A 25022-nucleotide genomic window follows, 5' to 3' on the forward strand; every position below is an offset into this window, starting at 1 on the left:
GATATCTGGGGGATAAGACATATAGAACATGGTTACTCTCTGGGGATATCTGGGGGATAAGACATATAGAACATGGTCACTCTCTGGGGATATCTGGGGGATAAGACAAATAGAACATGGTCACTCTCTGGGGATATCTGGGGGATAAGATATATAGAACATGGTCACTCTCTGGGGATATCTGGAGGATAAGACAAATAGAACATGGTCACTCTCTGGGGATATCTGGGGGGATAACACAAATAGAACATGGTCACTCTCTGGGGATATCTGGGGGATAAGACATATAGAACATGGTCACTCTCTGGGGATATATGGGGGATAACACATATAGAACATGGTCACTCTCTGGGGATATCTGGGGGATAAGACATATAGAACATGGTCACTCTCTGGGGATATCTGGGGGATAAGACATATAGAACATGGTCACTCTCTGGGGATATCTGGGGATAAGACAAATAGAACATGGTCACTCTCTGGGGATATCTGGGGGATAAGACATATAGAACATGGTCACTCTCTGGGGATATCTGGGGATAAGACATATAGAACATGGTCACTCTCTGGGGATATCTGGGGGATAAGACATATAGAACATGGTCACTCTCTGGGGATATCTGGGGGATAAGACATATAGAACATGGTCACTCTCTGGGGATATCTGGGGGATAAGACATATAGAACATGGTCACTCTCTGGGGATATCTGGGGGATAAGACATATAGAACATGGTCACTCTCTGGGGATATCTGGGGGATAACACAAATAGAACATGGTCACTCTCTGGGGATATCTGGGGGATAAGACATATAGAACATGGTTACTCTCTGGGGATATCTGGGGGATAAGACATATAGAACATGGTCACTCTCTGGGGATATCTGGAGGATAAGACTAATAGAACATGGTCACTCTCTGGGGATATCTGGGGGATAACACAAATAGAACATGGTCACTCTCTGAGGGGATCTGGGGGGATAAGACATATAGAACATGGTCACTCTCTGGGGATATCTGGGGGATAAGACAAATATAACATGGTCACTCTCTGAGGGGATCTGGGGGATAAGACATATAGAACATGGTCACTCTCTGGGGATATCTGGGGGATAAGACATATATAACATGGTTACTCTCTGGGGATATCTGGGGGATAAGACATATAGAACATGGTCACTCTCTGGGGATATCTGGAGGATAAGACTAATAGAACATGGTCACTCTCTGGGGATATCTGGGGGATAAGACAAATAGAACATGGTCACTCTCTGAGGGGATCTGGGGGATAAGACATATAGAACATGGTCACTCTCTGGGGATATCTGGAGGATAACACAAATAGAACATGGTCACTCTCTGTGGATATCTGGGGGATAAGACAAATAGAACATGGTCACTCTCTGGGGATATCTGGGGGATAAGACATATAGAACATGGTCACTCTCTGGGGATATCTGGGGGATAAGACAAATAGAACATGGTCACTCTCTGGGGATATCTGGGGGATAACACAAATAGAACATGGTCACTCTCTGGGGATATCTGGGGGATAACACAAATAGAACATGGTCACTCTCTGGGGATATCTGGGGGATAACACAAATAGAACATGGTCACTCTCTGGGGATATCTGGGGGATAACACAAATAGAACATGGTCACTCTCTGGGGATATCTGGGGGATAAGACATATAGAACATGGTCACTCTCTGGGGATATCTGGGGGATAAGACAAATAGAACATGGTCACTCTCTGGGGATATCTGGGGGATAAGACATATAGAACATGGTCACTCTCTGGGGATATCTGGGGGATAACACATATAGAACATGGTCACTCTCTGGGGATATCTGGGGGATAAGACATATAGAACATGGTCACTCTCTGGGGATATCTGGGGGATAAGACATATAGAACATGGTCACTCTCTGGGGATATCTGGGGGATAAGACATATATAACATGGTCACTCTCTGGGGATATCTGGGGGATAAGACATATAGAACATGGTCACTCTCTGGGGATATCTGGGGGATAAGACAAATAGAACATGGTCACTCTCTGGGGATATCTGGGGGATAAGACATATAGAACATGGTTACTCTCTGGGGATATCTGGGGGATAAGACATATAGAACATGGTCACTCTCTGGGGATATCTGGGGGATAAGACAAATAGAACATGGTCACTCTCTGGGGATATCTGGGGGATAAGATATATAGAACATGGTCACTCTCTGGGGATATCTGGAGGATAAGACAAATAGAACATGGTCACTCTCTGGGGATATCTGGGGGATAACACAAATAGAACATGGTCACTCTCTGGGGATATCTGGGGGATAAGACATATAGAACATGGTCACTCTCTGGGGATATATGGGGGATAACACATATAGAACATGGTCACTCTCTGGGGATATCTGGGGGATAAGACATATAGAACATGGTCACTCTCTGGGGATATCTGGGGGATAAGACATATAGAACATGGTCACTCTCTGGGGATATCTGGGGGATAAGACAAATAGAACATGGTCACTCTCTGGGGATATCTGGGGGATAAGACATATAGAACATGGTCACTCTCTGGGGATATCTGGGGGATAAGACATATAGAACATGGTCACTCTCTGGGGATATCTGGGGGATAAGACATATAGAACATGGTCACTCTCTGGGGATATCTGGGGGATAAGACATATAGAACATGGTCACTCTCTGGGGATATCTGGGGATAAGACATATAGAACATGGTCACTCTCTGGGGATATCTGGGGATAAGACATATAGAACATGGTCACTCTCTGGGGATATCTGGGGGATAACACAAATAGAACATGGTCACTCTCTGGGGATATCTGGGGGATAAGACATATAGAACATGGTTACTCTCTGGGGATATCTGGGGGATAAGACATATAGAACATGGTCACTCTCTGGGGATATCTGGAGGATAAGACTAATAGAACATGGTCACTCTCTGGGGATATCTGGGGGATAACACAAATAGAACATGGTCACTCTCTGAGGGGATCTGGGGGATAAGACATATAGAACATGGTCACTCTCTGGGGATATCTGGGGGATAAGACAAATATAACATGGTCACTCTCTGAGGGGATCTGGGGGATAAGACATATAGAACATGGTCACTCTCTGGGGATATCTGGGGGATAAGACATATATAACATGGTTACTCTCTGGGGATATCTGGGGGATAAGACATATAGAACATGGTCACTCTCTGGGGATATCTGGAGGATAAGACTAATAGAACATGGTCACTCTCTGGGGATATCTGGGGGATAAGACAAATAGAACATGGTCACTCTCTGAGGGGATCTGGGGGATAAGACATATAGAACATGGTCACTCTCTGGGGATATCTGGAGGATAACACAAATAGAACATGGTCACTCTCTGTGGATATCTGGGGGATAAGACAAATAGAACATGGTCACTCTCTGGGGATATCTGGGGGATAAGACATATAGAACATGGTCACTCTCTGGGGATATCTGGGGGATAAGACAAATAGAACATGGTCACTCTCTGGGGATATCTGGGGGATAACACAAATAGAACATGGTCACTCTGGGGATATCTGGGGGATAACACAAATAGAACATGGTCACTCTCTGGGGATATCTGGGGGATAACACAAATAGAACATGGTCACTCTCTGGGGATATCTGGGGGATAACACAAATAGAACATGGTCACTCTCTGGGGATATCTGGGGGATAACACAAATAGAACATGGTCACTCTCTGGGGATATCTGGGGGATAACACAAATAGAACATGGTCACTCTCTGGGGATATCTGGGGGATAACACAAATATAACATGGTCACTCTCTGGGGATATCTGGGGGATAACACAAATAGAACATGGTCACTCTCTGGGGATATCTGGGGGATAAGACATATAGAACATGGTCACTCTCTGGGGATATCTGGGGGATAAGACAAATAGAACATGGTCACTCTCTGGGGATATCTGGGGGATAAGACATATAGAACATGGTCACTCTCTGGGGATATCTGGGGGATAAGACATATAGAACATGGTCACTCTCTGGGGATATCTGGGGGATAAGACATATAGAACATGGTCACTCTCTGGGGATATCTGGGGGATAAGACATATAGAACATGGTCACTCTCTGGGGATATCTGGGGGATAAGACATATAGAACATGGTCACTCTCTGGGGATATCTGGGGGATAAGACATATAGAACATGGTCACTCTCTGGGGATATCTGGGGATAAGACATATAGAACATGGTCACTCTCTGGGGATATCTGGGGGATAAGACATATAGAACATCGTCACTCTCTGGGGATATCTGGGGGATAACACAAATAGAACATGGTCACTCTCTGGGGATATCTGGGGGATAAGACATATAGAACATGGTCACTCTCTGGGGATATCTGGGGGATAAGACATATAGAACATGGTCACTCTCTGGGGATATCTGGAGGATAAGACAAATAGAACATGGTCACTCTCTGGGGATATCTGGGGGATAACACAAATAGAACATGGTCACTCTCTGAGGGGATCTGGGGGATAAGACATATAGAACATGGTCACTCTCTGGGGATATCTGGAGGATAAGACAAATAGAACATGGTCACTCTCTGGGGATATCTGGGGGATAACACAAATAGAACATGGTCACTCTCTGGGGATATCTGGGGGATAACACAAATAGAACATGGTCACTCTCTGGGGATATCTGGAGGATAAGACAAATAGAACATGGTCACTCTCTGGGGATATCTGGGGGAAAACACAAATAGAACATGGTCACTCTCTGGGGATATCTGGGGGATAACACAAATAGAACATGGTCACTCTCTGGGGATATCTGGGGGATAACACAAATAGAACATGGTCACTCTGGGGATATCTGGGGGATAACACAAATAGAACATGGTCACTCTCTGGGGATATCTGGGGGATAACACAAATAGAACATGGTCACTCTCTGAGGGGATCTGGGGGATAAGACATATAGAACATGGTCACTCTCTGGGGATATCTGGGGAATAAGACAAATAGAACATGGTCACTCTCTGAGGGGATCTGGGGGGATAAGACATATAGAACATGGTCACTCTCTGGGGATATCTGGGGGATAAGACATATAGAACATGGTCACTCTCTGGGGATATCTGGAGGATAAGACAAATAGAACATGGTCACTCTCTGGGGATATCTGGGGGATAACACAAATAGAACATGGTCACTCTCTGGGGATATCTGGGGGATAAGACATATAGAACATGGTCACTCTCTGGGGATATCTGGGGGATAAGACATATAGAACATGGTCACTCTCTGGGGATATCTGGGGGATAAGACATATAGAACATGGTCACTCTCTGGGGGATATCTGGGGGATAAGACATATAGAACATGGTCACTCTCTGGGGATATCTGGGGGATAACACAAATAGAACATGGTCACTCTCTGGGGATATCTGGGGGATAAGACATATAGAACATGGTCACTCTCTGGGGATATCTGGGGGATAAGACATATAGAACATGGTCACTCTCTGGGGATATCTGGGGGATAAGACATATAGAACATGGTCACTCTCTGGGGATATCTGGGGGATAAGACATATAGAACATGGTCACTCTCTGGGGATATCTGGGGGATAACACAAATAGAACATGGTCACTCTCTGGGGATATCTGGGGGATAAGACATATAGAACATGGTCACTCTCTGGGGATATCTGGGGGATAACACAAATAGAACATGGTCACTCTGAGGAGGAGGGGATCTGGGGGATAAGACATGTAGAACATGGTCACTCTGAGGAGGAGGGGATCTGGGGGATAAGACATGTAGAACATGGTCACTCTGAGGAGGAGGGGATCTGGGGGATAAGACATGTAGAACATGGTCACTCTGAGGAGGAGGGGATCTGGGGGATAAGACATGTAGAACATGGTCACTCTGAGGAGGAGGGGATCTGGGGGATAAGACATATAGAACATGGTCACTCTCTGAGGGGATCTGGGGGATAAGACATGTAGAACATGGTCACTCTCTGAGGGGATCTGGGGGATAAGACATATAGAACATGGTCACTCTGAGGAGGAGGGGATCTGGGGGATAAGACATGTAGAACATGGTCACTCTGAGGAGGAGGGGATCTGGGGGATAAGACATGTAGAACATGGTCACTCTGAGGAGGAGGGGATCTGGGGGGATAAGACATGTAGAACATGGTCACTCTGAGGAGGAGGGGATCTGGGGGGATAAGACATGTAGAACATGGTCACTCTGAGGAGGAGGGGATCTGGGGGATAAGACATATAGAACATGGTCACTCTGAGGAGGAGGGGATCTGGGGGATAAGACATATAGAACATGGTCACTCTGAGGAGGAGGGGATCTGGGGGATAAGACATGTAGAACATGGTCACTCTCTGAGGGGATCTGGGGGATAAGACATATAGAACATGGTCACTCTGAGGAGGAGGGGATCTGGGGGATAAGACATGTAGAACATGGTCACTCTCTGGGGATATCTGGGGGAGGGAACACACTGCATCACACCAATGCTAGTAATGGATCTGTTCCCTATGTAGTGTCCCTTAGACCAGGAGCCATAGGGCTCTGTGCTCTGGCCAAAGCTAGTAATGGATCTGTTCCCTATGTAGTGTCCCTTAGACCAGGAGCCATAGGGCTCTGTGCTCTGGCCAAAGCTAGTAATGGATCTGTTCCCTATGTAGTGTCCCCTTAGACCAGGAGCCATAGGGCTCTGTGCTCTGGCCAAAGCTAGTAATGGATCTGTTCCCTATGTAGTGTCCCTTAGACCAGGAGCCATAGGGCTCTGTGCTCTGGCCAAAGCTAGTAATGGATCTGTTCCCTATGTAGTGTCCCTTAGACCAGGAGCCATAGGGCTCTGGGCTCTGGCCAAAGCTAGTAATGGATCTGTTTCCTATGTAGTGTCCCTTAGACCAGGAGCCATAGGGCTCTGTGCTCTGGCCAAAGCTAGTAATGGATCTGTTCCCTATGTAGTGTCCCTTAGACCAGGAGCCATAGGGCTCTGTGCTCTGGCCAAAGCTAGTAATGGATCTGTTCCCTATGTAGTGTCCCTTAGACCAGGAGCCATAGGGCTCTGTGCTCTGGCCAAAGCTAGTAATGGATCTGTTCCCTATGTAGTGTCCCTTAGACCAGGAGCCATAGGGCTCTGGGCTCTGGCCAAAGCTAGTAATGGATCTGTTCCCTATGTAGTGTCCCTTAGACCAGGAGCCATAGGGCTCTGTGCTCTGGCCAAAGCTAGTAATGGATCTGTTCCCTATGTAGTGTCCCTTAGACCAGGAGCCATAGGGCTCTGTGCTCTGGCCAAAGCTAGTAATGGATCTGTTCCCTATGTAGTGTCCCTTAGACCAGGAGCCATAGGGCTCTGTGCTCTGGCCAAAGCTAGTAATGGATCTGTTCCCTATGTAGTGTCCCTTAGACCAGGAGCCATAGGGCTCTGTGCTCTGGCCAAAGCTAGTAATGGATATGTTCCCTATGTAGTGTCCCTTAGACCAGGAGCCATAGGGCTCTGTGCTCTGGCCAATGCTAGTAATGGATCTGTTCCCTATGTAGTGTCCCTTAGACCAGGAGTCATAGGGCTCTGGGCTCTGGCCAAAGCTAGTAATGGATCTGTTCCCTATGTAGTGTCCCTTAGACCAGGAGCCATAGGGCTCTGTGCTCTGGCCAAAGCTAGTAATGGATCTGTTCCCTATGTAGTGTCCCTTAGACCAGGAGCCATAGGGCTCTGTGCTCTGGCCAAAGCTAGTAATGGATCTGTTCCCTATGTAGTGTCCCTTAGACCAGGAGCCATAGGGCTCTGTGCTCTGGCCAAAGCTAGTAATGGATCTGTTCCCTATGTAGTGTCCCTTAGACCAGGAGCCATAGGGCTCTGTGCTCTGGCCAAAGCTAGTAATGGATCTGTTCCCTATGTAGTGTCCCTTAGACCAGGAGCCATAGGGCTCTGTGCTCTGGCCAAAGCTAGTAATGGATCTGTTCCCTATGTAGTGTCCCTTAGACCAGGAGCCATAGGGCTCTGTGCTCTGGCCAAAGCTAGTAATGGATCTGTTCCCTATGTAGTGTCCCTTAGACCAGGAGCCATAGGGCTCTGGCCAAAGCTAGTAATGGATCTGTTCCCTATGTAGTGTCCCTTAGACCAGGAGCCATAGGGCTCTGGGCTCTGGCCAAAGCTAGTAATGGATCTGTTCCCTATGTAGTGTCCCTTAGACCAGGAGCCATAGGGCTCTGGGCTCTGGCCAAAGCTAGTAATGGATCTGTTCCCTATGTAGTGTCCCTTAGACCAGGAGCCATAGGGCTCTGTGCTCTGGCCAAAGCTAGTAATGGATCTGTTCCCTATGTAGTGTCCCTTAGACCAGGAGCCATAGGGCTCTGGGCTCTGGCCAAAGCTAGTAATGGATCTGTTCCCTATGTAGTGTCCCTTAGACCAGGAGCCATAGGGCTCTGTGCTCTGGCCAAAGCTAGTAATGGATCTGTTCCCTATGTAGTGTCCCTTAGACCAGGAGCCATAGGGCTCTGGGCTCTGGCCAAAGCTAGTAATGGATCTGTTCCCTATGTAGTGTCCCTTAGACCAGGAGCCATAGGGCTCTGTGCTCTGGCCAAAGCTAGTAATGGATCTGTTCCCTATGTAGTGTCCCTTAGACCAGGAGCCATAGGGCTCTGGGCTCTGGCCAAAGCTAGTAATGGATCTGTTCCCTATGTAGTGTCCCTTAGACCAGGAGCCATAGGGCTCTGGGCTCTGGCCAAAGCTAGTAATGGATCTGTTCCCTATGTAGTGTCCCTTAGACCAGGAGCCATAGGGCTCTGGGCTCTGGCCAAAGCTAGTAATGGATCTGTTCCCTATGTAGTGTCCCTTAGACCAGGAGCCATAGGGCTCTGTGCTCTGGCCAAAGCTAGTAATGGATCTGTTCCCTATGTAGTGTCCCTTAGACCAGGAGCCATAGGGCTCTGTGCTGTGTCCCTTAGACCAGGAGCCATAGGGCTCTGTGCTGTGTCCCTTAGACCAGGAGCCATAGGGCTCTGTGCTGTGTCCCTTAGACCAGGAGCCATAGGGCTCTGTGCTGTGTCCCTTAGACCAGGAGCCATAGGGCTCTGTGCTCTGGCCAAAGCTAGTAATGGATCTGTTCCCTATGTAGTGTCCCTTAGACCAGGAGCCATAGGGCTCTGGGCTCTGGCCAAAGCTAGTAATGGATCTGTTCCCTATGTAGTGTCCCTTAGACCAGGAGCCATAGGGCTCTGTGCTCTGGCCAAAGCTAGTAATGGATCTGTTCCCTATGTAGTGTCCCTTAGACCAGGAGCCATAGGGCTCTGTGCTCTGGCCAAAGCTAGTAATGGATCTGTTCCCTATGTAGTGTCCCTTAGACCAGGAGCCATAGGGCTCTGTGCTCTGGCCAAAGCTAGTAATGGATCTGTTCCCTATGTAGTGTCCCTTAGACCAGGAGCCATAGGGCTCTGTGCTCTGGCCAAAGCTAGTAATGGATCTGTTCCCTATGTAGTGTCCCTTAGACCAGGAGCCATAGGGCTCTGTGCTCTGGCCAAAGCTAGTAATGGATCTGTTCCCTATGTAGTGTCCCTTAGACCAGGAGCCATAGGGCTCTGGGCTCTGGCCAAAGCTAGTAATGGATCTGTTCCCTATGTAGTGTCCCTTAGACCAGGAGCCATAGGGCTCTGTGCTCTGGCCAAAGCTAGTAATGGATCTGTTCCCTATGTAGTGTCCCTTAGACCAGGAGCCATAGGGCTCTGTGCTCTGGCCAAAGCTAGTAATGGATCTGTTCCCTATGTAGTGTCCCTTAGACCAGGAGCCATAGGGCTCTGTGCTCTGGCCAATGCTAGTAATGGATCTGTTCCCTATGTAGTGTCCCTTAGACCAGGAGCCATAGGGCTCTGTGCTCTGGCCAAAGCTAGTAATGGATCTGTTCCCTATGTAGTGTCCCTTAGACCAGGAGCCATAGGGCTCTGTGCTCTGGCCAAAGCTAGTAATGGATCTGTTCCCTATGTAGTGTCCCTTAGACCAGGAGCCATAGGGCTCTGTGCTCTGGCCAAAGCTAGTAATGGATCTGTTCCCTATGTAGTGTCCCTTAGACCAGGAGCCATAGGGCTCTGTGCTCTGGCCAATGCTAGTAATGGATCTGTTCCCTATGTAGTGTCCCTTAGACCAGGAGCCATAGGGCTCTGGCCAAAGCTAGTAATGGATCTGTTCCCTATGTAGTGTCCCTTAGACCAGGAGCCATAGGGCTCTGGGCTCTGGCCAAAGCTAGTAATGGATCTGTTCCCTATGTAGTGTCCCTTAGACCAGGAGCCATAGGGCTCTGGGCTCTGGCCAAAGCTAGTAATGGATCTGTTCCCTATGTAGTGTCCCTTAGACCAGGAGCCATAGGGCTCTGTGCTCTGGCCAAAGCTAGTAATGGATCTGTTCCCTATGTAGTGTCCCTTAGACCAGGAGCCATAGGGCTCTGGGCTCTGGCCAAAGCTAGTAATGGATCTGTTCCCTATGTAGTGTCCCTTAGACCAGGAGCCATAGGGCTCTGTGCTCTGGCCAAAGCTAGTAATGGATCTGTTCCCTATGTAGTGTCCCTTAGACCAGGAGCCATAGGGCTCTGGGCTCTGGCCAAAGCTAGTAATGGATCTGTTCCCTATGTAGTGTCCCTTAGACCAGGAGCCATAGGGCTCTGTGCTCTGGCCAAAGCTAGTAATGGATCTGTTCCCTATGTAGTGTCCCTTAGACCAGGAGCCATAGGGCTCTGGGCTCTGGCCAAAAGCTAGTAATGGATCTGTTCCCTATGTAGTGTCCCTTAGACCAGGAGCCATAGGGCTCTGGGCTCTGGCCAAAGCTAGTAATGGATCTGTTCCTATGTAGTGTCCCCTTAGACCAGGAGCCATAGGGCTCTGGGCTCTGGCCAAAGCTAGTAAAGGATCTGTTCCCTATGTAGTGTCCCTTAGACCAGGAGCCATAGGGCTCTGTGCTCTGGCCAAAGCTAGTAATGGATCTGTTCCCTATGTAGTGTCCCTTAGACCAGGAGCCATAGGGCTCTGTGCTGTGTCCCTTAGACCAGGAGCCATAGGGCTCTGTGCTGTGTCCCTTAGACCAGGAGCCATAGGGCTCTGTGCTGTGTCCCTTAGACCAGGAGCCATAGGGCTCTGTGCTGTGTCCCTTAGACCAGGAGCCATAGGGCTCTGTGCTGTGTCCCTTAGACCAGGAGCCATAGGGCTCTGTGCTGTGTCCCTTAGACCAGGAGCCATAGGGCTCTGTGCTGTGTCCCTTAGACCAGGAGCCATAGGGCTCTGTGCTGCGTCCCTTAGACCAGGAGCCATAGGGCTCTGTGCTGTGTCCCTTAGACCAGGAGCCATAGGGCTCTGTGCTGTGTCCCTTAGACCAGGAGCCATAGGGCTCTGTGCTGTGTCCCTTAGACCAGGAGCCATAGGGCTCTGTGCTGTGTCCCTTAGACCAGGAGCCATAGGGCTCTGTGCTGTGTCCCTTAGACCAGGAGCCATAGGGCTCTGTGCTGTGTCCCTTAGACCAGGAGCCATAGGGCTCTGTGCTGTGTCCCTTAGACCAGGAGCCATAGGGCTCTGTGCTGTGTCCCTTAGACCAGGAGCCATAGGGCTCTGTGCTGTGTCCCTTAGACCAGGAGCCATAGGGCTCTGTGCTGTGTCCCTTAGACCAGGAGCCATAGGGCTCTGTGCTGTGTCCCTTAGACCAGGAGCCATAGGGCTCTGTGCTGTGTCCCTTAGACCAGGAGCCATAGGGCTCTGTGCTGTGTCCCCTAGACCAGGAGCCATAGGGCTCTGTGCTGTGTCCCTTAGACCAGGAGCCATAGGGCTCTGTGCTGTGTCCCTTAGACCAGGAGCCATAGGGCTCTGTGCTGTGTCCCTTAGACCAGGAGCCATAGGGCTCTGTGCTGTGTCCCTTAGACCAGGAGCCATAGGGCTCTGTGCTGTGTCCCTTAGACCAGGAGCCATAGGGCTCTGTGCTGTGTCCCTTAGACCAGGAGCCATAGGGCTCTGTGCTGTGTCCCTTAGACCAGGAGCCATAGGGCTCTGTGCTGTGTCCATTAGACCAGGAGCCATAGGGCTCTGTGCTGTGTCCCTTAGACCAGGAGCCATAGGGCTCTGTGCTCTGGCCAAAGCTAGTAATGGATCTGTTCCCTATGTAGTGTCCCTTAGACCAGGAGCCATAGGGCTCTGTGCTCTGGCCAAAGCTAGTAATGGATCTGTTCCCTATGTAGTGTCCCTTAGACCAGGAGCCATAAGGCTCTGGGCTCTGGCCAAAGCTAGTAATGGATCTGTTCCCTATGTAGTGTCCCTTAGACCAGGAGCCATAGGGCTCTGTGCTCTGGCCAAAGCTAGTAATGGATCTGTTCCCTATGTAGTGTCCCTTAGACCAGGAGCCATAGGGCTCTGTGCTCTGGCCAAAGCTAGTAATGGATCTGTTCCCTATGTAGTGTCCCTTAGACCAGGAGCCATAGGGCTCTGGGCTCTGGCCAAAGCTAGTAATGGATCTGTTCCCTATGTAGTGTCCCTTAGACCAGGAGCCATAGGGCTCTGGCCAAAGTAGTGCACTATTCTGTTCCCTATGTAGTGTCCCTTAGACCAGGAGCCATAGGGCTCTGTGCTCTGGCCAAAGCTAGTAATGGATCTGTTCCCTATGTAGTGTCCCTTAGACCAGGAGCCATAGGGCTCTGTGCTCTGGCCAAAGCTAGTAATGGATCTGTTCCTATGTAGTGTCCCTTAGACCAGGAGCCATAGGGCTCTGTGCTCTGGCCAAAGCTAGTAATGGATCTGTTCCCTATGTAGTGTCCCTTAGACCAGGAGCCATAGGGCTCTGTGCTCTGGCCAAAGCTAGTAATGGATCTGTTCCCTATGTAGTGTCCCTTAGACCAGGAGCCATAGGGCTCTGGCCAAAGCTAGTAATGGATCTGTTCCCTATGTAGTGTCCCTTAGACCAGGAGCCATAGGGCTCTGGGCTCTGGCCAAAGCTAGTAATGGATCTGTTCCTATGTAGTGTCCCTTAGACCAGGAGCCATAGGGCTCTGGGCTCTGGCCAAAGTAGTGCACTATTCTGTTCCCTATGTAGTGTCCCTTAGACCAGGAGCCATAGGGCTCTGTGCTCTGGCCAAAGCTAGTAATGGATCTGTTCCCTATGTAGTGTCCCTTAGACCAGGAGCCATAGGGCTCTGTGCTCTGGCCAAAGCTAGTAATGGATCTGTTCCCTATGTAGTGTCCCTTAGACCAGGAGCCATAGGGCTCTGGCCAAAGCTAGTAATGGATCTGTTCCCTATGTAGTGTCCCTTAGACCAGGAGCCATAGGGCTCTGGGCTCTGGCCAAAGCTAGTAATGGATCTGTTCCCTATGTAGTGTCCCTTAGACCAGGAGCCATAGGGCTCTGGGCTCTGGCCAAAGTAGTGCACTATTCTGTTCCCTATGTAGTGTCCCTTAGACCAGGAGCCATAGGGCTCTGTGCTCTGGCCAAAGCTAGTAATGGATCTGTTCCCTATGTAGTGTCCCTTAGACCAGGAGCCATAGGGCTCTGTGCTCTGGCCAAAGCTAGTAATGGATCTGTTCCCTATGTAGTGTCCCTTAGACCAGGAGCCATAGGGCTCTGTGCTCTGGCCAATGCTAGTAATGGATCTGTTCCTATGTAGTGTCCCTTAGACCAGGAGCCATAGGGCTCTGTGCTCTGGCCAAAGCTAGTAATGGATCTGTTCCCTATGTAGTGTCCCTTAGACCAGGAGCCATAGGGCTCTGTGCTCTGGCCAAAGCTAGTAATGGATCTGTTCCCTATGTAGTGTCCCTTAGACCAGGAGCCATAGGGCTCTGTGCTCTGGCCAATGCTAGTAATGGATCTGTTCCCTATGTAGTGTCCCTTAGACCAGGAGCCATAGGGCTCTGTGCTCTGGCCAAAGCTAGTAATGGATCTGTTCCCTATGTAGTGTCCCTTAGACCAGGAGCCATAGGGCTCTGGGCTCTGGCCAATGCTAGTAATGGATCTGTTCCCTATGTAGTGTCCCTTAGACCAGGAGCCATAGGGCTCTGGGCTCTGGCCAATGCTAGTAATGGATCTGTTCCTATGTAGTGTCCCTTAGACCAGGAGCCATAGGGCTCTGGGCTCTGGCCAATGCTAGTAATGGATCTGTTCCCTATGTAGTGTCCCTTAGACCAGGAGCCATAGGGCTCTGGGCTCTGGCCAATGCTAGTAATGGATCTGTTCCCTATGTAGTGTCCCTTAGACCAGGAGCCATAGGGCTCTGTGCTGTGTCCCTTAGACCAGGAGCCATAGGGCTCTGTGCTGTGTCCCTTAGACCAGGAGCCATAGGGCTCTGTGCTGTGTCCCTTAGACCAGGAGCCATAGGGCTCTGTGCTGTGTCCCTTAGACCAGGAGCCATAGGGCTCTGTGCTGTGTCCCTTAGACCAGGAGCCATAGGGCTCTGTGCTGTGTCCCTTAGACCAGGAGCCATAGGGCTCTGTGCTGTGTCCCTTAGACCAGGAGCCATAGGGCTCTGGGCTCTGGTCAATAGTAGTGCACTATATAGGGAATAGGGTGCCATTCTCTGGCCAAAGTAGTGCACTATATAGGGAATAGGGTTCCATTTGGGACATAATCACATTTACCTTTACGTCATTTAGCAGACGCTCTTATCCAGAGTGACTTACACATTGGTGCATTCACCTTATAGCCAGTGGGATAACCACTTTACAATTAAAAAAAAAGAGAGAGGGGGGGGGGTAGAAGGATTACTTTATCCTATCCCAGGTGTTCCTTAAAGAGGTGGGGTTTCAAGTGTCTCCGGAAGGTGGTGAGTGACTCCGCTGTCCTGGCGTCGTGAGGGAGCTTGTTCCACCATTGGGGTGCCAGAGCAGCGAACAGCTTTGACTGGGCTGAGCGGGAACTGTGCTTCCGCAGAGGTAGGGGGGCCAGCAGGCCAGAGGTGGATGAACGCAATGCCCTCGTTTGGGTGTAGGGACTGATCAGAGCCTGAACATGGCTTTCTCATTCTGAATAACAGGGCTAGTTGTTCACCTGCCCTTGCTGTCCAGTACTTACCTTAGTGAAGACCTTGATGGTGTGATGGAGGAAGTCAGCTTCCACCTTGTCAGGTAAGGCCAGCAGATGAGCAGCACAGTCCAGGATGCAGAGCAGGGTCAGTCTGTGGCTCTGGAGGACAATCAACAACAGACCTAGAATTAGGGTTGCAAAACTCCGGTAACTTTCCCAAAATTCCCAGGATGGAGGATTCTGGATTTCCTGTTTATTTCCCTCCTGATTCTGGGACTTTCTGAAAAATCAAAGAATTTGGGAAAGTTACTGGAATCTTTCAACCCTACCTATAATTGTATTATATATCACCTGACCTGGGGAGGAAGGCATTGTCGAAAGGTTACCTTAACCACACAATAACCTTGTCCTTTGTAGCTCAGTTGGTAGAGCATGGCGCTTGTAACACCAGGGTAGTGGGTTCGATTCCTGGGACCACCAATATGTTAAATGTATGCACGCATGACTAAATCATTTTGGATAAAAGTCTGCTAAATGGCATCCATTGTTATATTCTATAATGATTATATATTACAATCATCCCAAGTCGGCTAAATGGCATAGCATATATCATTTCTTATATATTTTACTGGTTGTGTGATAACCCATATTAACTACGTGATAACCCATATTAACAACATGATAACCCATATTAACTACGTGATAACCCATAGTAACAAAGTGATAACCCATAGTAACTATGTGATAACCCATAGTAACCATGTGATAACCCATAGTAACTACGTGATAACCCATAGTAAACATGTGATAATCCATATTAACTACGTGATAACCCATAGCAACCATGTGATAACCCATATTAACTACGTGATAACCCATAGTAACTACGTGATAACCCATAGTAACCACATGATAACCCATATTAACTATGTAATAACCCACATTAACTATGTGATAACACATTAACTACGTTATAACCCATAGTAACCATGTGATAACCCATATTAACTACGTGATAACCCATAGTAACCATGTGATAACCCATAGTTACTACGTGATAACCCATAGTAACCATGTTTTAACCCATATTAACTACATAATAACCATGTGATAACCCATAGTAACCATGTGATAACCCATAGTAACCATGTGATAACCCATAGTAACCATGTGATAACCTATAGTAACCACGTTATAACCCATAGTAACCACGTGATAACCCATAGTAATCCTTCAGTAGCCTCCAACTGCTCTTAAACACTAGTAAAACTAAATGCATGCTTTTCAATCGAACGCTGCTGGCACCCGCCCACCCGACTAGAATCACCACTCTCGACGGGTCTGACCTAGAGTATGTGGACAACTACAAATACCTAGGTGTCTGGTTAGACTGTAAACTCAACTTCCAGACTCACATAAAGAATCTCCAATCCAAAGTTAAATCTAGAATCGGCTTCCTATTTCGCAATAAAGCCTCCTTCACTCATGCTGCCAAACATGCCCTCGTAAAACTGACTATCCTACCGATCCTTGACTTCGGCGATGTCATTTACAAAATAGCCTCCAACACTCTACTCAGCAAATTGGATGTAGTCTATCACAGTGCCATCCGTTTTGTCTCCAAAGCCCCATACACTACCCACCACTGTGACCTGTACGCTCTTGTTGGCTGGTCCTCACTACATGTTCGTCGTCAAACCCACTGGCTCCAGGCCATCTATAAATCACTGCTAGGTAAATCCCCGCCTTATCTTAGCTCATTGGTCACCATAGCAGCACCCACCCGTAGTCTGCGCTCCAGCAGGTATATCTCACTGGTCATTCCCAAAGCCAACACCTCCTTTGGCCGCCATTCCTTCCAGTTCTCTGCTGCCAATGACTGGAACGAATTGCAAAAATCTCTGAAGCTGGAGACTCTTATCTCCCTCAATAACTTTAAGCATCAGTTGTCAGAGCACCTTACCAATCACTGCACCTGTACACAGCCCATCCGAAATTAGCCCACCCAACTACCTCATTCCTATATTGTTATTTATTTTGCTCTTTTGCACCCCAGTATCTCTATTTGCACATCTAGCATTCCAGTGTTAATACTATTGTAATTATTCTGCACTATAGCCTATTTATTGCCTTACCTCCATAACTTGCTACATTTGCACACACTGTATATATATTTTCTGTTGTATTTCTGACTTTATGTTTTTTTTTACCCCATATGTAACTCTGTTGTTTTTATTGCACTACTTTGCTTTATCTTGGCCAGGTCGCAGTTGTAAATGAGAACCTGTTCTCAACTGGCTTACCTGGTTAAATAAAGGTGAAAAAAAAAAAAAAAAAAAAAAAAAACGTGATAACCCATAGTAACCATGCGATAACCCATAGTAACCATGCGATACCCATAGTAACCATGCAATAACCCATAGTAACTATGTGATAACCCATAGTAACCACGTGATAACCCATAGTAACTACGTGATAACCCATAGTAACCATGTGATAACCCATAGTAACCATGTGATAACCCATAGTAACCATGTGATAACCCATAGTAACCATGTGATAACCCATAGTAACCATGTGATAACCCATAGTAACCATGTGATAACCCATAGTAACCATGTGATAACCCATAGTAGCCGGTATAATCGACATAACAATATTGGTTTTATGGTATAACAGTATTGCCTTCTCCCTTCTTCTACAGTGCCTTCGTAAAGTATTCAGACTCCTTGACTTTTTCCACATTTTGTTACGTTACAGCCTTATTCTAAAATTGATTAAATAGTTTTTTTCCCTCATCAATCTACACACAATAATCCATAATGACAAAACAAAAACTGGTTTTTAGAAATTGTAACAAATATATATACAGTGGGGAAAAAAAGTATTTAGTCAGCCACCAATTGTGTATGTTCTCCCACTTAAAAAGATGAGAGAGGCCTGTAATTTTCATCATAGGTACTCGTCAAATATGACAGACAAAATGAGCATTTTTTTTCCAGAAAATCACATTGTAGGATTTTTTATGAATTTATTTGCAAATTATGGTGGAAAATAAGTATTTGGTCAATAACAAAAGTTTCTCAATACTTTGTTATATACCCTTTGTTGGCAATGACACAGGTCAAACGTTTTCTGTAAGTCTTCACAAGGTTTTCACACAGTGTTGCTGGTATTTTGGCCCATTCCTCCATGCAGATCTCCTCTAGAGCAGTGATGTTTTGGGGCTGTCGCTGGGCAACACAGACTTTCAACTCCCTCCAAAGATTTTCTATGGGGTTGAGATCTGGAGACTGGCTAGGCCACTCCAGGACCTTGAAATGCTTCTTACGAAGCCACTCCTTCGTTGCCCGGGCGGTGTGTTTGGGATCATTGTCATGCTGAAAGACCCAGCCACGTTTCATCTTCAATGCCCTTGCTGATGGAAGGAGGTTTTCACTCAAAATCTCACGATACATGGCCCCATTCATTCTTTCCTTTACACGGATCAGTCGTACTGGTCCCTTTGCAGAAAAACAGCCCCAAAGCATGATGTTTCCACCCCCATGCTTCACAGTATGTATGGTGTTTGGATGCAACTCAGCATTCTTTGTCCTTTTTACAAAAAAGTTATATTTTGGTTTCATCTGACCATATGACATTCTCCCAATCCTCTTCTGGATCATCCAAATGCACTCTAGCAAACTTCAGACGGGCCTGGCCATGTACTGGCTTAAGCAGGGGGACACGTCTGGCACTGCAGGATTTGAGTCCCTGGCGGCGTAGTGTGTTACTGATGGTAGGCTTTGTTACTTTGGTCCCAGCTCTCTGCAGGTCATTCACTAGGTCCCCCTGTGTGGTTCTGGGACTTTTGCTCACCGTTCTTGTGATCATTTTGACCCCACGGGGTGAGATCTTGCGTGGAGCCCCAGATCGAGGGAGATTATCAGTGGTCTTGTATGTCTTCCATTTCCTAATAATTGCTCCCACAGTTGATTTCTTCAAACCAAGCTGCTTACCTATTGCAGATTCAGTCTTCCCAGCCTGGTGCAGGTCTACAATTTTGTTTCTGGTGTCCTTTGACAGCTCTTTGGTCTTGGCCATAGTGGAGTTTGGAGTGTGACTGTTTGAGGTTGTGGACAGGTGTCTTTTATACTGATAACAAGTTCAAACAGGTGCCATTAATACAGGTAACGAGTGGAGGACAGAGGAGCCTCTTAAAGAAGAAGTTACAGGTCTGTGAGAGCCAGAAATCTTGCTTGTTTGTAGGTGACCAAATACTTATTTTCCACCATAATTTGCAAATAAATGCATAAAAAATCCTACAATGTGATTTTCTGGATTTTCTTTTCTCATTTTGTCTGTCATAGTTGACGTGTACCTATGATGAAAATTACAGGCCTCTCTCATCTTTTTAAGTGGGAGAACTTGCACAATTGGTGGCTGACTAAATACTTTTTTCCCCCACTGATATATATATATATATATATATATATATATATATATATATATATATATATTATTCACATAATATACACTCCTGCATTGTCTTGGCTGTGTGCTTAGGGTTGTTGTCCTGTTGGAAGGTGAACCTTCGCCCCAGTCTGAGGTCCTGAGCGCTCTGGAGCAGGTTTTCATCAAGGATCTCTCTGTACTTTGCTCCGTTCATCTTTCCCTCGATCCTGTCTAGTCTCCCAGTCCCTGCCGCTGAAAAACATCCCCACAGCATGATGCTGCCACCACCAAGCTTCACCGTAGGGATGGTGTCAGGTTTCCTCCAGACGTGACGTTTGGCATTCAGGCCAAAGAGTTCAATCTTGTTTTCATCAGATCAGAGAGTCTTGTTTCTCGTGGTCTGAGAGTCCTTTAGGAGCCTTTTGGCAAACTCCAAGCGGGCTGTCCTGTGCCTTTTACTGAGGAGTGGCTTCCGTCTGGCCACTCTACCATAAAGGCCTGATTGGTGGAGTGCTGCAGAGGTTCTGGAAGGTTCTCCCATCTCCACAGAGGAACTCTGGAGCTCTGTCAGAGTGACCATCGGGATCTTGGTCACCCAATTGCTCAGTTTGGCCGGGCAGCCAGCTCTAGGAAGAGTCTTGGTGGTTCCAAACTTCTTCCCTTTAAGAATGATGAAGGCCACTGTGTTCTTGGGGACCTTCAATGTTGCAGTCATTTTTTGGTACCCTTCCCCAGATCTGTGCCTCGACACAATCATGTCTCGGAGCTCTACGGACAATTCCTTCGACCTGATGGCTTGGTTTTTGCTCTGACATGCACAGTCAACTGTGGGACCTTATATAGACAGGTGTGTGCCTTTCCAAATCATGTCCAATCAAATTGTAGAAACATCTCAAGGATGATCAATGGAAACAGGATGCACCTGAGCTCAATTTAGAGTCTCATAGCAAAGGGTCTAAATACTTATGTAAATAAGGTATTTCTGTTTTTAAATTTTAATACATTTACAAAAAATTCTACAAACCTGTTTTTGCTTTGTCATTATGGGGTATTGTGTGTAGATTGCTGAGGATTTTTATTTATTTAATCCATTTTAGAATAAGGCTGTAACGTAACAAAATATGGAGAAAGTCAAGGGGTCTGAATACTTTCCGAAGGCACTGTATATGACATCATCATACCTTCTCCAGAGAGTTGAGTGCATGCTGAGAGTTGCAGTTGTTTTGGCACAGGGCCTGGACATCCTGAGAGGAGATGATTGGCTCTTTGAGCTGCTCCAGCCAGGACCACATGAGACCAGCCAGCACCATAGGGTCTCTCTCTAGACTCAGCCTCTCCCAGGCGCCTTCTCTGGAGTTCAGCTCTGTCTGCAGGACCACACACTAATGTAGTCAACATCAGACCTGGGTTCAAATACTTGATCTGTGTTTGATTGAGCTGCCTATTGCAATGGAACCAATAGAAAAGTCCCACAAATTCAAACCCTGCCAAGCTAGCGCTCCAGGCAGGCTAAAGCAAACGCTGAAAGTATTTTTAAAGATTTCAAATAGTATTTGACCCCAGGTCTGGTGAACACCAATCACAATGTAACCCAGGTCTTGGTCAACACCAATCACAATGTAACCCCAGGTCTGGTCAACACCAATCACAATGTAACCCTGAATGTGAAACTCAAATAAAGAGTTACAAAAAAAACTAGATACAGCTGGGTGCACATATCCTCCGATATCTTCCCACTATATATACACATCAGTCATATCCTCCGATATCTTCCCACTATATATACACATCAGTCATATCCTCCGATATCTTCCCACTATATATACACATCAGTCATATCCTCCGATATCTTCCCACTATATATACACATCAGTCATATCCTCCGATATCTTCCCACTATATATACACATCAGTCATATCCTCCGATATCTTCCCACTATATATACACATCAGTCATATCCTCCGATATCTTCCCACTATATATACACATCAGTCATATCCTCCGATATCTTCCCACTATATATACACATCAGTCATATCCTCCGATATCTTCCCACTATATACACATCAGTCATATCCTCCGATATCTTCCCACTATATATACACATCAGTCATATCCTCCGATATCTTCCCACTATATATACACATCAGTCATATCCTCCGATATCTTCCCACTATATATACACATCAGTCATATCCTCCGATATCTTCCCACTATATATACACATCAGTCATATCCTCCGATATCTTCCCACTATATATACACATCAGTCATATCCTCCGATATCTTCCCACTATATATACACATCAGTCATATCCTCCGATATCTTCCCACTATATATACACATCAGTCATATCCTCCGATATCTTCCCACTATATATACACATCAGTCATATCCTCCGATATCTTCCCTACTATATATACACATCAGTCATATCCTCCGATATCTTCCCACTATATATACACATCAGTCATATCCTCCGATATCTTCCCACTATATACACATCAGTCATATCCTCCGATATCTTCCCACTATATATACACATCAGTCATATCCTCCGATATCTTCCCACTATATACACACATCAGTCATATCCTCCGATATCTTCCCACTATATATACACATCAGTCATATCCTCCGATATCTTCCCACTATATACACACATCAGTCATATCCTCCGATATCTTCCCACTATATATACACATCAGTCATATCCTCCGATATCTTCCCACTATATATACACATCAGTCATATCCTCCGATATCTTCCCACTATATACACACATCAGTCATATCCTCCGATATCTTCCCACTATATACACACATCAGTCGAACTGTCATGTCTTACCTGCCACACTGAGACCTTGTAGCGGAGATCTTCATCCTTCAGGCCAAAAGCCAGAGCTCTGGCCACCAGCAAACGTCTAGCTTCCAGGGACAGCTCAGCATACAGGGTGATGACAGGGCGTTCTGTCAGCCTCTCCCTGTCCTCTCCGTTCTCTCTGTCCTCCCGTTCCTCTCTGTCCTCCCGTTCCTCTCTGTCTCCAGCCCTGTCTACCCCACACACAGATTCCTCTCCTCCTGTAGGGCTCATCACAGGCATATCTCCTCTCCACGGCCTCCCCTCTGACAGCTCTTCTCCTAAAGGCTTGGACAGACTATCCCCAAACCCAAAGGACAGACTTCGCTTGCCCTCACAGAGCTGCGCCCGCCTCTGGAACAGAGGAGACGTGTTCTTCTGGGTCAGGTGGTGATCCTTCTCCTCAGAACTCCTGTCCTGTCCTCCTCGCCTTTCCTCCCTCGTCTGCTCTCCCACGGAGAAGGGGTGGTGCTGTGGAGGGAGGCTAGGGGACCTGGGGGAATCCCAGGCTAAGGCTAGGTGGTGCTGGGGCTGGGTCAGAGGGCTGCAGCGAGGGATGCTCCAGACCTGGTTCTGCTCCCGGTCCGGGTCTCGTCTGGGGTCTAGCTTATACAGGGCTGAGTCGCTGTAGCTCAGCAATCGTTTCCCCGGCTGCAGAGGCTTCAGTAGGGAGGCTGCCACCCTGTTCTGCCGCTGCCACAGAGGGTCCAGCTCCTGGTTGCTCCACAGAACTCGGTGGTGGGCCAGGGCTGGGCTGAGAGAGGGGTCTAGGAGTAGTGATGGTTCCTGGGCCAGGGTTGGGCTGAGAGAGGGGTCTAGGAGTAGTGATGGTTCCTGGGCCAGGGTTGGGCTGAGAGAGGGGTCTAGGAGTAGTGATGGTTCCTGGGCCAGGGTTGGGCTGAGAGAGGGGTCTAGGAGTAGCGATGGTTCCTGGAGTAGTACTAGGTTTGGAGTGAGAAGTCGTTCCATGTGTAGTGTGTGGGTTAGGGCTGTCTCAGGTTGGGGACCAGGCTGGCAGGGTGAAGGCACAGGGATGCCCTTCCCTCTCATCTCCTTCCCCAGCAGCTGGATGGCCTGCTGGGACACTGTTTTCTCCACCTCAGCCGTCAGGTCTGGAACCTCCACCACCTCCTCCTCCACCACCACCTTCAATAACATCATCATCAACAGTTAGGTCTGGAACCTCCACCACCTCCTCCTCCACCACCACCTTCAATAACATCATCATCAACAGTTAGGTCTGGAACCTCCACCACCTTCAATAACATCATTATCAACAGTTAGGTCTGGAACCTCCACCACCTTCAATAACATCATCATCAACAGTTAGGTCTGGATCCTCCACCACCTTCAATAACATCATTATCAACAGTTAGGTCTGGATCCTCCACCACCTCCTCCTCCACCACCACCTTCAATAACATCATCATCAACAGTTAGGTCTGGATCCTCCACCACCTCCTCCTCCACCACCTCCTCCTCCACCACCTTCAATAACATCATCATCAACAGTTAGGTCTGGATCCTCCACCACCTCCTCCTCCACCACCACCTCCTCCACCACCTTCAATAACATCATCATCAACAGTTAGGTCTGGAACCTCCACCACCTCCTCCTCCACCACCACCTCCTCCACCACCTTCAATAACATCATCATCAACAGTTAGGTCTGGATCCTCCACCACCTTCAATAACATCATTATCAACAGTTAGGTCTGGATCCTCCACCACCTTCAATAACATCATTATCAACAGTTAGGTCTGGATCCTCCACCACCTTCAATAACATCATCATCAACAGTTAGGTCTGGAACCTCCACCACCTTCAATAACATCAACAACCAATCAATCGGCATCTTTAGTATTAGTTTATGTTTTACCTGTCCATAATACCATAATAATGTATTATTACCTGTCCATAATACCATAATAATGTATTATTACCTGTCCATAATACCATGATAATGTATTATTACCTGTCTATATCATGATAATGTATTATTACCTGTCTATACCATGATAATGTATTATTACCTGTCCATAATACCATGATAATGTATTCTTACCTGTTTATACCATGATAATGTATTATTACCTGTCTATACCACGATAATGTATTATTACATGTCCATAATACCATAATGTATTATTACCTGTCTATACGATGATAATGTATTATTACCTGTCCATAATACCATGATAATGTATTATTACCTGTCTATACCATGATAGTGTATTATTACCTGTCTATACCATGATAATGTATTATTACCTGTCTATACCGTGATAATGTATTATTACCTGTCTATACCATGATAATGTATTATTACCGGTCTATACCATGATAATGTATTATTACCTGTCTATACCATGATAATGTATTATTACCCGTCTATACCATGATAATGTATTATTACCTGTACATAATACCATGATAATGTATTATTACCTGTCTATACCACGATAATGTATTATTACCTGTCTATACCATGATAATGTATTATTACCTGTCTATACCATGATAGTGTATTATTACCTGTCTATACCATGATAATGTATTATTACCGGTCTATACCATGATAATGTATTATTACCTGTCTATACCATGATAATGTATTATTACCTGTCTATACCATGATAATGTATTATTACCTGT

The 25022-nt window shown here is 47.0% G+C and overlaps 1 protein-coding gene across 2 annotated transcripts in view; it reads right to left on the reverse strand.

Annotated features, from left to right (window-relative positions):
* Nucleotides 1–25022, reverse strand: part of ptpdc1a (protein tyrosine phosphatase domain containing 1a) — a 147787-nt gene that overhangs the window by 4517 nt on the left and 118248 nt on the right. The window contains exons 8-10 of one of the 2 annotated variants that reach the window (XM_041891235.1): nt 22354–23511; nt 20686–20871; nt 15119–15229 (exon numbers count right to left, since the gene is read on the reverse strand). In XM_041891235.1, the coding sequence (XP_041747169.1) occupies nt 15119–15229; nt 20686–20871; nt 22354–23511 (1455 nt within the window). The remainder of the gene's footprint in view (nt 1–15118; nt 15230–20685; nt 20872–22353; nt 23512–25022) is intronic. The other variant, XM_041891236.1, reaches the window with a different exon arrangement.

The sequence above is a fragment of the Coregonus clupeaformis genome, chromosome 12 (assembly GCF_020615455.1).
Source record: "Coregonus clupeaformis isolate EN_2021a chromosome 12, ASM2061545v1, whole genome shotgun sequence".
In the NCBI taxonomy this organism is placed as follows: Eukaryota; Metazoa; Chordata; class Actinopteri; order Salmoniformes; family Salmonidae; genus Coregonus; species Coregonus clupeaformis.